Source organism: Oryx dammah, unplaced genomic scaffold (genome assembly GCF_014754425.2).
Source record: "Oryx dammah isolate SB20612 unplaced genomic scaffold, SCBI_Odam_1.1 HiC_scaffold_12, whole genome shotgun sequence".
NCBI classification, from domain to species: Eukaryota; Metazoa; Chordata; class Mammalia; order Artiodactyla; family Bovidae; genus Oryx; species Oryx dammah.
In genome coordinates, this window is record NW_024070196.1 from 47,730,674 (window position 1) to 47,748,588 (window position 17,915).

General features: G+C 49.4%; 1 protein-coding gene across 1 annotated transcript in view; it reads left to right on the top strand.

The window, feature by feature from the left end:
- SLC15A4 (solute carrier family 15 member 4) overlaps nucleotides 1-14,385 on the top strand; it is a 29,340-nt gene extending 14,955 nt beyond the window's left edge. Inside the window, exons 6-8 of the mRNA XM_040250585.1 lie at nucleotides 7,660-7,815; nucleotides 8,927-9,085; nucleotides 13,125-14,385. Coding sequence (XP_040106519.1) covers nucleotides 7,660-7,815; nucleotides 8,927-9,085; nucleotides 13,125-13,273 — 464 coding nt within the window. The 3' untranslated portion in view covers nucleotides 13,274-14,385. The remainder of the gene's footprint in view (nucleotides 1-7,659; nucleotides 7,816-8,926; nucleotides 9,086-13,124) is intronic.
- Nucleotides 14,386-17,915: the final 3,530 nt, after the last annotated feature.

Here is a 17,915-nt window from a genome sequence, read left to right on the forward strand (position 1 = left end):
TGTGATTCTTAACGTCAGGTCCATTAATCAGTGTCATATGCCCTGAACCCTTTGCACTTTTATGTAAAATTTCATGTGCGTTTTTCTGGAGAGAAAATTTTGTCATTTTTTAAAAGTCAAATCCAGGTTTGGAACCAGCCTCCATCCCCCAGAAAAAAAAGAAGGCTGTTAAGAACTAATGCTCAGGTATTCTAACATCTATTGGGGGCTCGGTTCTGAGTTCATAACTCTTAGATTCTGAAGTATAAGCTGAATTATCTTGTGCCGATAAGGCTGAAGTGTTTCTGACTTTCTTACCTTGCTTTGGCACTCTTCCTTCATTAATATTTGAAAATTATTGAACCGTAAAATAGCTTAGTTATATAACAAGACAAGAAAAGCTGATATTCCTGAATCACCTATATATCATCTCCGTTATGAGGAATTTAATGTTAAGCACTGCTGAGATGGAATTTAATATTCTCTGACAAGGCTTCACCGCAGCCTCCATCGGCTGTCGCCCAGGTGAACATATTGATACAGTACTTAACAGATTTACGGAAATGAGTCTAGGCTTAAGAAATCTATATTCTAGGCACTGGGACATCATAGGGGACAATTACATTTCTTTCTTAATGAAATAGGTGATTAAAGGGAGGTCGTCTCTGGATGAAGTTCCTGCCGTGTGCTGGCCATGTGACCCATTTCCCTTCCAGTTCTGTGCACGTGGGCAAATAAGCCTGAGCAAACAGGAGCTGGGTCACAGCAGGGCTCTGGTGGCAGGTTTCCTGACGTGGAATCGGCGATGGGCGAGGCGCCCTGGAGCAGAGCAGTTGTGCTGGCAGGGCGAGGGCGGAGTTCCTGAGCACTTGCCGAGAGCCCAACTTCAGCCTCAGCACCTCTTCTCTTCCTGGATGGGAGAGCGCCCCCTCTACCCCAGCCAGGCAGTCGCACCCCACGGATAGCTATCCTTGTCAGCTGCCTGTGGGAAAGGAGAGATTGCTGGTTTCCCAGGCGTCATCTAGCAGACTCTGGGTTTGGTTCCTTTAATACACCGTCTTCTCTTTCAGTTTCGTTTATGGCTGAATAGCTTCTTCGGGCCTGAGAACCCTGGGGTTATCCCTCCGGGTGGTTTCTGTGCCTGTTTCTGTAGGAAGTGACAGCGGACGGGAGCCTGTTGAGCGGGTCCAGTTGGGCAGGCAGCGCTGCCGTTTCTTTCTTCCTCTTCTTCCTCTTTCTGTCTTTCTGATCTTCAGTTGTGGCATGTGGGATCTAGCTCCCCAACCAGGGGTCGAACCTGGGCCCCTGTGTTGGGAGCCCCGAGTCCCAGCCACTGGACCACGTGTCACCCCAGTGCTGCCTTCTAAAAGCACAGGCAGCGTCAGCAGCTCCCTTCCTGCTCAGCAGGACCGGGCTGCCATCAGGCGGCCGCGGGCAGCTGTGGGGAGGCAGGTGCTCTGCACCGGTGTGACCACGGCTGCTCTGAATGGCAGCATCCAGGTCACCTGCTTAGCCACAGAAAACGCCTCCAGTACTGACGGTCTTAAAGAGGCTTTCTTTGCTGAGTGACCAGATATTAGGAAGGAACTTAACCATCACTGATCCACAGAGTTTAAATGTCTTATAACTTGACTTAGGTACAGTTTACTAAATTTAATGTAAGCAGTGACTGGTGTTTCATGCCGTTTCATTTCCAGCTCTAGTGAATATTATTTAACTGGGACATTAATGAACTTTGAATGGAAACCAGAAATCATAACAGCAGACTAACATTTTAATAGGAAAGAGATGATTTTGCTTTTAACTTGCTACGTTCATCCATAATAAATCAGAATCTTCTGTTTAGTGCCGTCCCTGCTGGAAACAGTTCTTTCTTTAAAGTTTCTCAGGTGAGAATCAGGCACACCCAACGGGTTTTCTTCCATTCTGCTTGAGGAAAAAAGAAGTGTGCTTTTCCCGTCAAAATTGTGTGTGTTCTTAACTTACTAATAGATACTCACTGGAGAAAAGGGAACCTTAGAAACATAAAGAAGAAAATAAAGATCAGGTGTAATTTCCCCAGAGATGCTCACTGCTGTGATGGTGCATGTCTGTCTGACTTTGTTTGTGTACCTGTGTGTACATACACATACACTTTTTGTGTTTCTGCAGAAATGAAATCCTGTTGTGTACAGTGATTTGAGCCTGATTTAAAAACTAAACCTAAGAAACCCTTAACGGTATAAAGAAACACTTGTTAACTGTAGGCAGGTTAAAAAAACCCCACCAAATACAGATGAGCATCACCCCCCATTGCTCTCCTCCTTCCTCGCTCTCTCTGTGTCTGTCTCAACACACACAGAGATTTAAGCACTTATAATTCCACCCAAGGATATCTTCTCCTATCAGTCTGCAAGTGCATTAGAAAAATTATATATGGTATGATGTGTGTGTGTGTGTGTGTGTGTGTGTATTTCCTTTGTCACCCGCTGTTAAAAATCCTTCCATGTCAAACACTCACTGCAGTCCTTTGTTGTTGGTTGTTTAGGATTCTAGTTCTCACTGTTACCATCATGCATCTGTGTGTGCTAAGTCGCTTCAGTCGTGTCTGACTCTCTGCAACCCCATGGACTGTACCCAGGCTCCTCTGTCCTTGAGATTCTCCAGGCAAGAATCCTGGAGTGGGTTGCCATGCCCAGTGAAATTACTTTGCTTCTCGAATCCCCCCAAGGAAGTCCTAGGCTCCCTCCGTTTCTCCCAGACTTTGACGGAATGCCTTCAGCTGCTCACTGTTCGCAGTTCACTCTCACCTCTCAGTTTGAAATAGGTGTTTATGATGATGTTAACTGTCTAAACTTTTTTTCAGGTTTACTGAGTATTTTTGGCAGAAATGAAAGTTGAGTTTTTCTCAGATATCTTCCGTTGGTTTTCAGGAGGATGACATGCCCTCCCCCCTCCACCTTTGGCAGCTCATGTTTTTCTTTATTTAAACCTCTGCTGTTTACCTGTTGAAATAAATAAACCCTGTTTGTTAAAAGGGCTGACGCTGATGGTCTGATTGGAGTCTGCTGCTGTTTTGCTGAGTGACTACGCATCTCTGTCTAACCAACAGCATTCTGGTTTGGTGTCTGGACTGCACAGCTTCATTAAAGGGTTGGTAAATGCCCTGTTTCTGGAGGCGGGGTGTGTTTAACACGATGAGAAATTTCTGTCTGTTCCCAGGAAGTTCCAAGTCTTTACCTAGAAAATTACAAGGGTGCATCACTTCTCTGAAAGGAAAGACGATCATTTTTCCATCTTTTCCTCAGTTTTGTACAGATCTTGTTTTTTGCTGAATCACTTAAGCTTTTTATTTTTTAGTGTCCTTAGAATATAATTTATCGAGTTAGAGAAACTGACAGGAGATAAAAATGGTCATTTAAATAAATCTGTTGCATTTCCTTCCTCTTTTCTAGTTTCACTTTTTTATGTGTTCTCTTTTATTAGATTGCCCAAAACTGTATTTTACGATTTTTCCTTAGATGTATCTCTTGAATTTATCATTTGATTGTTTTTATGTTTTCTCAGTGAATAATTAAGATATTAACTTTTATTACCTCAGTGTGTTTTGTTGATTTCTTTTTCTCATTTCTTGAGTTAAAATTCTTCACTTCTATTTATTCGTTCCTGCTTAACAGTAAAGACCATGTTATTCTTTTAATTGGCCTGTTACTGCCTTTCTATCAAGGTCTCTTGCACTTTGGTTTGTTGTAATGGTTTCTTTTTTCCCCGGGAGAATATTGAAACTGGTTTTTATTTTCTTTTTGATCCAAGAGTACTTTTAGAGAACTTTTTTCAATTCATAATAATTGATGCTGTTGTTTGTCCATTTGCTACCGAGAAAGCTTTAGTTGAGGAGTTGAGCGAGATCATGTCTTTATGATTGCTGTATCATGCATTTCAAGGCTTCCTTTTTGGCCACTATTCCTTTCTGAAAATGTTTGTGGGATGCTGCACAGGATGGTAGGATAGCTGTAGTGGTGTCAGCTGTGGTAGTTCAGACCCTGTGTAGCAGGAGCCCTGGAGTCCAGTGCTGCCTGGGGTAACGGGGGTGACATGTGTCCTGGGATGCGATGGTCTGTACAGGCTCTGGGGAATGGGAGGCACTGTCCAGTCCAGGGGGCAGTGTCCTTAGAGAGATACTGTTCTCAGGCAGCATGAGTCTGTTAGAACTAAGCCCCGAGGAGGCACAGATGGTAGTGTCCCTAAAGTTCAGGACATGGGTCTACCCTGGGTCTCCTCCAGTTAGCAACATGTCACCAAACAAAGCCGTATCTTTCCATGTGCTTGCTCTGACGAGGACCAGCAGGCCTGGTGTACCTCAGATTCTCACTGCATTTCTAGCACGTGCTATGTGCTAAGTCGTTTCAGTCGTGTCCAACTCTTCATGACCCTATGGACCATAGCCAGGCTCCTCTGTCCATGGGATTCTTCAGCAGGAATACTGGAGTGGGATGCCATTTCCTCCTCCAGGGGATCTCCCGACCCAGGGATGAATCTGCGTCTCCTGTGTCTCGTGCATTGGCAAGCGGGCCATTTACCACTAGCGCTACTTGGGAAGCCAAGACAAAGCCTCGTCCTTTCCGTCCACGTGCTCTGATGACCAGCAGGGTGGTGTGCCTCAGATTCTCGCTGCACTTCTAGCCTGTGATGGTGTTTTACTCATAAAGGTTTATGGGGGAGTGGCACCGTGTGGGGAGGCCCAGTGAAAGCCCAGCCAACACCCCTGGTCGGTGTTCTTGCTGCATGTTTCGCTCTGGCTCGTCGTGAGTGTAGATGAGCTGGCAGCAGGGAGCAGCAGGCGCAGGGTCGAGTGGGCACGGGGCCTTTGCTGACCCTCGGTGTGTTTTCCTGATGCCTCCTTCCTGCCCTTGTGTTGCTGTTGTCCTGTCTCCCACCAGGTGACTGCCCGCCCCTCCTCTTCTCTGACCTTTGCGGCTGCCACACTTCATTTCCTTCTCACCCACAGTGTTGGGTTTTCTTTTGTGTTTGACCTGATGTAAGTTTGTGTTGTTAATTGAAGAATTTGCCCCTCTTCCTTCTATCTTGGTTCTCCCAGCTTCTGTCTTTATACTGGTTTGTACCCACGCTTGTCTCTTCCGTCACTAGCTCTGCAGCCTCTCAGGGACAGGCCTGCCCAGACCCCGCAGGACCGCCATTGTCCGAGGACCACTGTGGTTCTCTGTCGGCCTCTCTCAGGACCCTGCTCCTTCCTCTGTTCTCTGTAGTGTCAGCCGTGTGCTCCACACCTCCCCATCCTTCCCCCGGTCCCACCAAAGAGGCGCTCTGTTGATGTCTCGTGTTCTTGTCTCAGGGCTTGGTCCTGGTTTGTTTATGTCCCCCTTGCCATTGCCCCTTGGTTTCTGTTACCTTTTCACCCTCAGCCTTCACAAGAGTCTGCGTTTTCCTAACTGATGAGACCACCACAGATTCTGTCCTACGGCTTAAAAACTCCTGTTCTTTGCCAGCTTGCCAGAAGTCAATGGTATCTTTTCTCTTCCTGGTACTAAACCCGTATATGGTTCCCACCAGTGACACCCCGCCATAAACATGCACACTTGGTGTCTTCATGCTCCCTTGCCTTTCCTATGAAGGGCAAGAGATTATCCAGCTTCAGTATTTATTCTCCTAAACCAGGCTGAGTGAATTCTTCCCTCTGTACTTAAATCTAACCCTTCCAAGCTAGAGGGTTGGTGGCCAGTGCAGTGCAGTGATCTTCCAGTCTGAGGGCGGTGGCCCAGGGCCGGCTGGACCTCGGCTGACCCAGAGGAAGCCTGCAGCACCTTCCGTCTGAAGGTGTTCCAACCAGGATAACACTACGGGCCCAGTGGCGCTGCCTGCTGCCCTGCCAGGGAGCAAAGCTGCTGTTTTTGGGCAAGGCCCTTAATGCCGCCACCAGTTTCCTGAGATAACTGCTGGGCTGAGCCTCATATTCCCGTTTCCAGAGCAGCAGACGCTCTGCAGACCTCGTCTGCTCCTGTTTCTCAATCACAGGACGGTTGTGAGGGCTGAGGTGTGCCTCTGTCACCCACCATCAGGGAGGAGACGCGGCTTTCCACGTGGAAATGAGCTAGGAGGCCTCTCTTTCTCTTGGGCCTTTGATGTGTTTTCTCTTTGGATATTTGAGATGTGGTGTGGGGGCAGATTCTTTCACTCTGTCTGTCAAATCCTGGTCCTTTTTCATGCTCAGATCTTAAAAGGGATATATATATATATATATATATATATATTTGTTGTTTAGTGTCTCAGTCATGTCTGACTCTTTTGTAACCCCATAGACTGTAGCCCACCAGCCTCCTTGTTCATGGGATTTCCCAGGCAAGAATACTGGAGGGGGTGGCCATTTCCTTCTCTAAGGGATCCTCCCGACCCAGGGATCGAACCCACATCTCCTGCGTCGGCAGGAGGATTCCTTACCACTGAGCCACCACGGAAGCCCCTTATGTGTGTATATTCCAATATTCCTCTACCCAGACTCCTGTCCTTCCTCATACTGTTTTAAACACATAATTATTACGTATACATTAGCTATTAGAGTCCATTATTTCATTTGCAACTAGAATTCCTTAAAAACATCTTTACTCTAAGAACTTGGTCCTACGGGTTGTTGTTTTAAACTTCATTTTGATCTTTTTTTTCTTTTTTGCAGAGTAGCTATTTCTGATCTTGCTCATTTCCCTGTGTCCGTCTGTCCCACCTGACAGACGACTGATAGCCCAGGGAGTCCTGGCTGCTGCTGAGGGCAGAAGGCCACTGGTGGGGGCGAGGCCCAGTGTGCGGCCGCCCCCCTTATCCCTGGTTGGGGTCCCCATCGTTGCCATGACCCCAGGATCAACCAGTCTGAAAATACCTACAGTACAGTGAGATACTTGGGGAGACCACCAACTTTACATAACTTTTATTACAGTGTGTTGTTATCATTGTTCTGTTTTATTCTTAGTTACTGTTGTTAATCTCTTACTGTGCCAGATTTATAAGTTAAATTTTATCAGAGGTTTGTGTGGGCAGGGAAAAAATAGTGTGTGTGTGTATATATATATATACATAGGATGTAGAACTGTTCTCGGTTTCAGGCATCCACTGGGGTCTTGGAATGTATCCCCCACAGATAAGGGGGTACTACTGTAGTTTGTTGATAAGGTTGAGCCCATCTAATGGGGAAATTGGCATTAGTAGTAGTAGTGGTAGTCGTAGTCATGATAATCAGTCAGTGAATCAGCATAAATAAGTTACCTTGAAGGGAAAAGCATCTCCAGATTTATTACCTTCTGGTAAGTAAATAGCGTGATTAATTTTTTTATTGCAGTACTGTGTAGCTTTCTCTTGCTCCTCTTTTTGAAGGAAGCAAAAGGCGTTTAGGTGAGCGATCCAGAGCTTTGAGGATTGGGTTAAGCACGCTGAACGCTGGTTTTATAAGGCACTGCAGAACACCCATGTGAGATATGGATGACATGACCTCTGGTTTTCAGTGACCTACTTCGGAAGCTGAAAGGGGGAAAGGGTAATTCCTGAGCTTGGGTGCTCGGGGGGATATGTGTCATCTGGTGTTAACCTTTCATGTGTTTCTCAGAATCGACAGGCATCTTGTCCCAAGGATCTGGTTTTTCAGTTTAATTACAAATGTTAGTGAATAAATACTCATAAGCTACTTACGAATTGTAGGGATTTTGGAAAGCAAGAGGCTGGACCTCGTGAAGGAGAAGACCATCAACCAGACCATCGGAAACGTCGTGTACTACGCCGCGGACTTGCCCATCTGGTGGCAGGTCCCGCAGTACGTGCTGATCGGCGTCAGTGAAATCTTCGCCAGCATCGCAGGTGAGGTTTCCTCCTGTTGGGGGCATCTGTGTCCAGTCCCCTCACTGCATGATTAAGGCCGTGCTGGTTCCTCCCTTGTTAGGCTGCGTCGAGACGGAACCGCACAGTGCTTGGTGGGTGTTGGTGGGCAGGTGTGGTTCAGAAGGGGAATCGGTGAGGAAAGGGTGACGTTATGGCTGAGGCTCCCCTTTCTTGATGTAAAAGTAGGATTCCCACAACATCGGCATGAAAATCACCTGCTGCAGCGCGTCCACAGGAGACAGGAAAGGAGAAGGACGAGCCCCGTTTCGGTGGGGGGAGGGCGGAGGGTTTGGCTGCCTGGCCTGGCACTGGCTCCCCAGCCCTGCAGTCCTGCGGCCGCGGCCAGGCCTCGGGTCCCTTGCTGCCCGGCTAGCGGTATCTGCCTTTAGATGTGTCAGGGAGAAACCTCGTTTATAGAGCGTGTTCTCACAGGCCTCTCTTCCCTATTGCTGAGATCCTGTGGTGGCATGTGGACAAGTGAATTCTGTGCAGGCCTGTTTCCTGCTGCCTGGAGTGAGGGAAGGAGGAAATGAGTGATAACCAGAGCCGGCCGGGCCGTGGGCAGTGGTTTTCTCCTCTCTGCCCCTCCCCCTGTGCTCACCTGGAATTGGCTCATGAACTCGGGAGGGAATAAGTCAAAGAGGGCGGCCCTTCCTCTAGAGCCCAGCGCACGTCTCCGTGTCTGGTTATCATGGCAAGAACTGGGCTATAGATGCGCCTGCCAAAACCGTTCTCAAGCACACTGCCTTTCAGGTAGAATTCCTGAGTAGATTTCCCCATTTTAGTGTCAGTGGTTCATTTGCAAACTCACATCAATTAAGAATATAGGAAATTAGGCTTCTTCAACTTCTTTCCATGAGGAGCAGGAAATTCCAAGAGCTGTCAAGTCAAATGCTGCCCTCCAATGTGAGGGTGGGGGTGACCACCACCTGTTGGGGTTTCCAGGGGCTGTGGTGGGAGACGAGCAGCCAGCTGGGGGCTGTCTCAGGGCAGGGAGGGGCTGTGCCCAGAGTCCCAGGTCCCCGAGGGCCGCAGTGCGGAGGCAGCGCTGTGTCCTCTCCAGAAACACCCTTCATCCCCCATCCCCCAGGCCTGGAATTTGCATACTCGGCTGCCCCCAAGTCCATGCAGAGCGCCATCATGGGCTTGTTCTTCTTCTTCTCTGGTGTCGGGTCCTTCGTGGGCTCAGGACTGTTGGCGTTGGTGTCTCTGAAGGCCATCGGGTGGATGAGCAGCCACACGGACTTCGGTAAGGACCACCCCACCCTTGCCCAGCCCATCATCAGTGACCAGTATCCAGAGCCCCAGCCCTTGGGTCACGTGGGGCAGCTGGGACTGGATGTGATCAGTGTCTCTGGGCTGGGCCAGGAGCCCCCACCCTGCTCCCCGAGCTGCACCAGACCACCCACCTCACACCGTTTACCCATGTCACGCGCTATCTCCTGGAGACAGGTGAGCCTCTCCTGCCCAGGTCAGCCTTGGCCACACCCGCCACCAGCGGCCAAGTGGCCCCTGTTGTTCCCACATCTGTGACGGGCAGACTGCTTTCTTTCTCTACCGTCAGATCCAGCATTGTCTTTATTTCATTAAGAGGCAACTAAAACCTGTATCACAAATTTCCCTTCATTTATCTTAGTTTTGTATTTTCTTTCCCTGACAGTACCTTTTAATTCCTTGCGGTTAAAATAAAGATAGACAATAAGTTGCCTTTTTAAAAACAAATATGACTCGTGATCAATCATAATGGAGTTTTACAGCCATTGCCAGTAGGTGGCATCTTGAGCAAAATCACTGGCGAGAGATGAGAGCTCTGCTGTTTGCAGATTGATGTCGCCTGTAAACGGACCCAGAAATGGAGGCGTCTGTCTTCTTTATATGTTTCACCAGTAAAAACCACCATTGCTTTTCCTTGTGTAGTTGTGTGGTATTTGCTGTCCCTTGGTACTTTTAGGTTGTAAATCCCCTTGGAAACCTGATGCAAGCCTAGAGACTTCTCCAGAAATGGCAGAATTCCAAAAGGCCTCCTGTGATTCAGTTAAAATTCCTGTCCTGAGGTGAGGGTTTAGGCCCGAGAAGCCCTGATGTAACAGAAACCAGAGCCCCCAGCACCCCCTGGGCGCCATGGTTGATGTGGTCCAGCTGTGAGCACCAGGGCTATGGGGAGTGGGCAGGCCCAGCCTGGTTGTGGTGAGGAGGGGCTGCCCCGCTCCTGGAGGGTAAGGTTTGGTTACACAGGGGTTCTGAGAGTTCTCCTGGGTTCTTGGTGTCACAGAGCAGACCTCTTTCAGAGATTTGTTACAGAAATTAAACCTCTGTAGTTCTTCAGATGTAGATGCTGTTTCTTAGTTTCTGTTTCATTTTTAAATGCATCATAGATTGGCTTTGGTCATCCTTGTTGCCTTCCAGTGATTTAATCCCCCCACTACTAATTTAATAACTTGTGGTTTGCCTGTCATTCATCCTTTCCTTCTGACAGGTAATCTTAATACTTGCAGCTGTGAGGGTCACCTCCAGCACTGATGCACACGGGTACCGGCGCTGGACCTGGGTCCCGTGTGTTGATGTTATGTCCACGAGAGGGAGGCGCTGGGTCGTGTGTCCTGGATCACCTGCCCTGTCTAGGAGTGCAGGTGGTCTCCCCTGTTTCCCTCGAGTGCAAACAGTTTGCGCCCCTTCTGCCTGGAGCCCCGGGAGCTGGTTGCAATGATGGTGACGCAGGAGGGCATGGCAGGGCTTCCTCTCGGTTAGGGGCAGGGCTGCTGGGGCGGGGATGGGGGACAGGCTGGGCCCGGGGCACTCTACTCCCACCCCCAAGCCGTGCCCCCCCCTATTCTTCTCGCGGAGCAGCAGCAGGCCAGCTTCTCTACGCCCCCTGCTCCTCCCTGCTCCGCCAGGGCTCAGGTGGCGGTGGGAGCTGACTCAGTGCTTCCCGACTGGCGTGTGGATCACTTCCTGTCCGGTCCCTGGGCTGTGGTCTGAGTTTCTCTTCACTGTGTCCTTCTCTCCACATCCTCTGCCTGGCCTGCTTGTCCTTGCTGTATTTAGATTGGGAAGCACATCTGTGCTCTGAGGGGCTCTGGCACAGCTCGGTGTGCTCTTCATCCCCACCCAAGTGCAGGACGGTTGATAGCCTTCCTCCTGTCCTTGCTGCATTAAGCCCCCAGGCCCCGGCAGGATGAATTGCTATGATGTCAACCCGCTGAGTCCTGTAGCCTCCCAGTCCTCTGCCGCGGCTGCCGTCTTTTACTTAGCGCTGAGTTCTCCGAGTCATCCCCAGGAACCGGTTGTTTTGTTATTTCTGCGGAGTATCTGTTGTACAAATAAGTCACAGTTCATTTATCTACTGTGCTGTGCATGGATGTTGCAGGCGACGCCCGTCGGAGGCTGTCATGAATAGAGCATCTGGGAATGCTTTCGTGCATGTGTTTGGTGACACGTGAGCCTGTTCCTTGGGGCCCAGGAGTCTATCTTATCAAATAAAGAACACCCAGAGTTTACCACCTTCGTATGCAGTTACCTTCTGTCTAAGAAGAGGCCCAAGAAAGCAAAGGCTGATTGTGATAGCTTTTAGGTGGTGGACCCAGTTCTGAACACCCTTCCTAGCCCAGGCTGAGACTTGCCCTGACAGCGAAAATGCCGTGTACAGTCCGCTCTGCCTGCCGGCTTTCAGCTTTGCTAGTTTTAACCACCTGTGTCATTTGGGGAGATGAATGTTTCAGGGTTGGCACTCTGGCACCACCCACCAGTGCCATGGGGAGCGCGAGCACACCAGGCTCCAGGAGCGAGGGTCTCTCTCCAGGGCGGAGCCCCGCAGGCAGTGAGGACCTAACCATGGCTTTTAAGTATCTGTTGAATAAATAGCACAGTCTAGTAGAGATTCTAGGTCTTACTGGATTTCTTCCCAAAGCAGTAAACATAGCAAGTCGTTGTCTTCTGCAACCTGAGTGAGAATTCTTTAAAAACACGTGTATGGTATCTATTCGTTCATTCTGTTTAATGAAAGCAGTGTTGAACGTCTAATTTTAATGAGTGTATGTTCAGATAGAAAAAGGAAGTTCCAGAATAACCCAGCCTGAGGGAGACCATCAGAGGGAAGGAAGTCTGGTGTTCTAAGTAAGCAAAGTGGAAATGCTTGTGAAGCCCGTCGGAGAGAACCGCGGCTTTCCTTCTGAGATGCCAGCTTCCTCTGGACATGTTGCTGATGGACGTGTCTCCCCGCCCCTCTGCTTGACCATGTGTCAGGCCCTTTTCAGTTGGTGACAAGCAGTGTAAGCGGTAGGCCATCTGTGGCCTGTGGGGACAGCTGTCTGCAGGGAGCTGGGGTGATGTGGTCCCGCACCCACAGCCCTGCGTCTCCATGCCAAGGGGCCATGGTGGGTGGTGCTGTGAAACCTCGGTTCTCTCTGGTGTGCAGACCTGGTACTCCAGACCTCCGTGAAGACTGAGGCTCCTCACGAGTACTGCTGAGGAGGCGGCCTCAGGCCCTGGGCACTGTAACAGGCCCTGGGTGCTTCTCACGGCAGCGCTGTTCCTGCCTGGGGGCAGGGTGGGGGGCTGGCCACCATGTTTTCACATCTTACAAATGAGGGGACTGGGCCCAGAGACCACGACACTGGGTTTGAGCCTGGTTGGTTGAGCTCTGAGGTCCATGATCTTAACCTCTGCCTCCTCAGGGTTTATCAGGAATTAAATGGAACCTTGCACATAGGATGCCTGTGTGGTGCTCCGGCATTGAGTATGTCAGCTCTTTGGCAACCTGAAGTTTTTAAGGAGAAATTTAAAAAGCAGACTTGTGTCTCCCCGTAGCGTGTGGCTTGTGTGTTCAGCCACCTGCCCTGGCCTGTGAAGGGTACACTGGAGTGTGTCTAATGTCAGGTGACAACGCAGGAGTGCAGGGGTCCAGGACTCCTATGAGACATGATGTCCAGGCTGTGTCCTGGCCCGCTGTGTGGTCTTGATAAATGTACAGACTCTGGACCCAGGATACCAAGACCCTCCGCTTCTGGAGCTGATTTGGGGACAATTGGGCTCCTTGTCTGTGGAGCAAGAGAGGCTGGTGACAGGGCCCCAGCCTGGAGCTGGTGTTGACGTCAGCCAGCTTCACGGTGGCTCTGGGAGCAAAGCACTTGTGTACTTCGAATTAGGGATAGGGTATTCTTTTTTCTTCCTTTTTTTTTAATGATAGCATTAAAAGTCACCCTGACCTTGGTAGGAACTAAGTTAAAAGAAAGAAAATCTTGTAAACTTTCTTTCTAAACTCTGTTTCTTTTTCCTTTCCTTCTCTCCAGGCAACATCAACGGCTGCTATTTGAACTATTACTTTTTCCTTCTGGCGGCCATTCAAGGAGCCACCCTCCTGCTTTTCCTTATTGTTTCCGTGAGATACGACCATCAGCGGTCGAGAGCGAACGGCACACCCGCCAGCAGGAGAACCTGACGCTCCCGCACCCCTGTTGGGTCTGTTGGACGGACAGATGGACGGATGGATCCGGGGGAAGGGGCTGCAGGGGCTTGGAGAGTGGATGGCTGACTTTCCTGAGACTTGGCGTGACACCGGGATTGGTCTCTTCTCTTACGGGTGACCTAGGTGAGTGCCTTCCTGCGGTTCATCTCCTGCCGCCCGGGCCTTCCTAGAGCAGATGCACAGGCTCCCGCAGGCTTCTCGCCACCAAAGACCCTGGCTCACCCTGCAGCTGGTCTCCTCTGGCAGACACCCGCAGACAGTGACACCGAGTCTCCGGAGACGACACCTATGTGGGTTGGCATCCCAGTATTTTAAACAAGTATCTCATCTCCTTCCTGTTAAACCTGCGCTCACCTTCTTCTTTCTTGATGAATAGACACCTGTTTCCATTGAGGAACAGGAGGATTTGTTAAGAAATGAAAGGGTGGTCAAGTGCCGCAAAGTTTTATAGAGAAGTCCTGCTCATGGTTTCTCTCCTAAGCCACAAATCTTGCCAACACCAAGTTCCTCGGTACAGGCCAGTGGTGAATGCATTTTATCTGCTGCTGCAAATAGTGCTAACATTTTAAACTGTTGAGATTGCTTTCCTATTGTTTCCTTAAGAACATGATGTTGTACTAAGAACTGTTTAAGACCATGTGTTCATCTCAACCTGTGAAGCCACCTGACATGTGTTTTAAAACCTCTCCTAGTCAATGCTTGTGTATGATTTCACTGTGGTACCCCTGAGTCTGAAGACCCGCTTGAGGCGGGAAGGACCCTCCCTGAAGAGCACTGGTGTGATCGGGGACGGTTGGCAGTGTTCACTGTGCACGTGAACTGTCGACAGTCGCTGGCTCTGGGCGGCAGGGCTGTTACACGATGGGGGGGTTTCTCGTTTTGTCTAATAAACTCTTCTTCATTTGTTGCTGTGCTTTTGGTATAACTTTATTATAAAAAACACCTTGATTTTGAGACCCACTGACTGCTTCTCTCTGTTTTGTGTGGACTTAATGTGAATTCCTCAGCTGTCACATAGACCATGTGAGGGGTCCTCAGGCAGAAACTGGTGAAAAGTCTCAATAAAATGCCTCCTCCTGATGCAACTCCTGACTTTCTAGGAGAGTGATACTTGCGCCTGCTCTGTACTAAAATACAATTTTATATTCATGTTATTTTGTTTGGAGAACAAAAAAGCAAACACCTTATTCATCTGGGTGTGAGTTTGTGTTAAATAAGGGTTGGAAAGCCCTGCTCTAGGAAATAAATACATCATCCTCCAGGAGTATAGTTTCAGCCTTCAGGATCTATTACATATTGAAAACCATTACCCCATGTTGTCAAAAAATCACATTTTTTTCTGTAAGGAATTGGGCACAAAAGGGAAAAGGGTTGTGTGACGAGAGCCCAGCCTGTCCCTGGGCTCTGTGTGGTGGGTGCACCCCAGGCTTGTGGGGTCCAGGTCCTTGCCCAGCCTCCGGTCCTTACATGGACTGGGACTCTGTACAGGTAGCCAGGTACACACTCTCGCATCAGGGGGAAGCTGTCTAGAAAGCCAATCGGTTAAAGAACTGATGGCCTTTTAACTTTACACCTGAATTTAGTGTGTACAGTTGCGCTCGCTGTGTGGTGCTGAACAGCAGTTGAATAAACAAATCCACAAAACCAGTATGCTGTCACGGGGCTCTCATTCAAACACATGCCTGCCCTGGAGACCTCGATGTGGGTCTCCAGCCAGTGTGTGTTGGCCTCTATTGGAAGACACTCGTCCCTGCTTTCTCTTCCTTGAAGGTGGATGAAACTGAGCGCTCTATTTCTGCACAATCTCATGGGCGGGTTTAAAGAGAAAGTTGGTCATATGGCTGAGTTCTTTCTCAGGCGTTCACGCATCCCCGGTTTCTCACGGAGCTCCCAGGCTGCTGTCTGTATGTCTGGCTTCAGGGGCGGGAGTCCCACCTCCAAGGGGCGACTGGAGCATCTCCCCCTACCTCAACATCCAGATGTGGAGGTGGCCTCTTCTTGGGAGAGCAGGGAAAGCACAAAATGATACATATAACACTGCAAAGTTTCAAAGCAACAAGTCCTTTCAAAATTACAGGCAGCCTTTTACGAAACTCTAATCACTTCTTAAGTACAGGTAATAAAGAATGGATGATCTTCAATATTAGGGAACTGTTCCACTCAGCGCAAAACAATCCCGTTGCTTGAAAAAGCACATTAAAGAAGAGCAGAGCGCTGTGATAATCCGAGATCGCCACACAGTTTACGGGCATCTTCAAGTAGAAATCATTTGAGCAGATACTTTCAAATGTTCATTGTAACACCTTGCTCTTTTGAAAATAAGGCCTTTTAGGGAAAATAATACATGTTTTAAAAGTGCTTTTGGAACTAAGACAAATTAAGGGAGCAATACAAAATGCAAAGGAAAAAAAAAAAACACCTCCAGACTGTATAACTGGAATATCAGCATTTGTTAATTTCCAAATGGGCTAAAAGAGGCACACACCTTGGAAAGGAAGCCAGGCTAGGGCCAGGGAGTTGCAGTCTCACCTATGTTACTGCCTGCTCCAGACCCCAGCACAGGGAAGAGGGTCTAAGGATGACAGCTGAGCAGACCCAAACGGCAGCGACTTCACCGCAGCCAAGACTCCATAGTGACGACGACCCAACAGGAACCACATTCTCTTCCTGGTGCCAGGCTGATTTTCCAGCGGCTCTGGCTCCTGGCAAAACAGGTTGGGTAAGGAATGGAGAAGGCACCCGACCATGGTGCTTTAAAGAAACGCATGATGAAGCCCTTGATCTTGGGACACCAGCAGCAGAGCTGGAGGTGGCTGGGCCAGTCAGGATCTCTCACTTGCACAAAGTTCTCTGAATCCTCCCCTAACTCCTCACGCTTGGAGCTGCAGTCATGAGTTGTTCTTAAAAATAGACCAATATCTTAACCACAGTGGTTTCTGCCTGACTGACCACAGAATGTGGGCAGGAGATTCTAGGGGGTAGGCGATGCTGGAAGCCTGTTTGTGAGAACACAGAAGGGACGTAACTTGGCTGCTCCCATGTTCCAAGGTCACAGGGATGAGGGGTGGGCGTGTCTCCAGAAACAAGCAGAGAGAGACACCAAGTCTCTCCTGCCGAGCGATGAGTCAGAGGTGGGGACCCTGGTGACCACGGTTGATGGCTGGTGTGCTGGAGAGGAGGGTCTGCAGACAGCTAAGAGGGGAGGGCTAGGCACCCATAAAATCGTGCTGCTGCTGCTAAGTCACTTCAGTCGTGTCAACTCTGTGCGACCCTAGAGACGGCAGCCCACCAGGCTCCCCCGTCCCTGGGATTCTCCAGGTAAGAACACTGAGGTGGGTTGCCATTTCCTTCTCCAAAGCATGAAAGTGAAAAGTGAAAGTGAAGTCACTCAGTTGTGTCCGACTCTTACCGACCCCATGGACTGCAGCCCACCAGGCTCCCCGTCCCTGGGATTCTCCAGGCAAGAACACTGGAGTGGGGTGCCATTGCCTTCTCCAATGCATGAAAGTGAAAAGTGAAAGTGAAGTTGCTCAGTCGTGTCCGACTCTTAGCAACCCCATGGACTGCAGCCTACCCAGCTCCTCCATCCATGGGATTTTTCCAGGCAAGAGTACTGGAGTGGGGTGCCATTGCCTTCTCCGAAAATCGCCCTAACTTCACCCTAAAGGGAACCAGAAATGATGGGTGGTAGCCAGGGACCAAGTGGGGCATGGGAGGGCTTTGCGTTCCTTCTGTTTTTGAGACTGGAGGAAAGGGAAAGCATTATGAAATCCCAGCATTTGTATAAAGTGAACTTTGGGAAAGTGTCTCGGGAAAGTGGTGGAAGCCTGAAGTGACATTCTCGCTGCTGGGGGTGGGGCTGGGGCTGGGCTTGGATCTGATGAGCGAGAAAAGAAGGGAGTCATGAGGGTGGAGGTTTTCAAAAGCCCCTCTCCCACAGGAGCCCGAACCTGCCACCCCCAGTGTGTCGGGGACACATTCTCAGTGTCCTCACACTGTTAGTCAAAGCCTTCGGGACCACAAACTTGAGAGGGAGAAAAGAAGAGGACACAGAAAAATCTATGCACCCACAACAACTCTGCACAGTGTGGCTAGACAGGCCTCCAGACTCAAAGCTGAGAGCGTGAAAGGCCAGACCTTCCCTGTACCAGACCTGCCTCTTAGCCATCCCTGTAGAGGTACAGGTGCTATGCTGGGTTGACCCTGTGAGTGTGCCCTCATTGGGAAATAGGATCTTTGTAGACAGAATCAAGGTAAGATCAGGTCAGCAAGGTGGGCCGTAAATCCAATATGACTGGTGTCCTTACAAGAAGAGGGCAATTTGGGCTGACACCCTGCATGTGATGATTGAGGCAGAGTGGAGCAATGTTTCCACAACTCAAGGACACTGAGGATGACACGGCGACTCCAGGCCTGGAAGAAGCCAGAAATGATCCTCCCCCAGACCCTTCAGAGGGCATGGCCCCACCCACGCCTCTAGACCTGGAGAGAAGACATTTCCTTCTAAATATTTGTTATTTATTTATTTGACTGAGCTGGATCTTGGTTGCAGTGCATGGGATCCTTAGTTGCAGCTTGCAAACACTAATACTTGCAGCTTGCAAACACTAATACT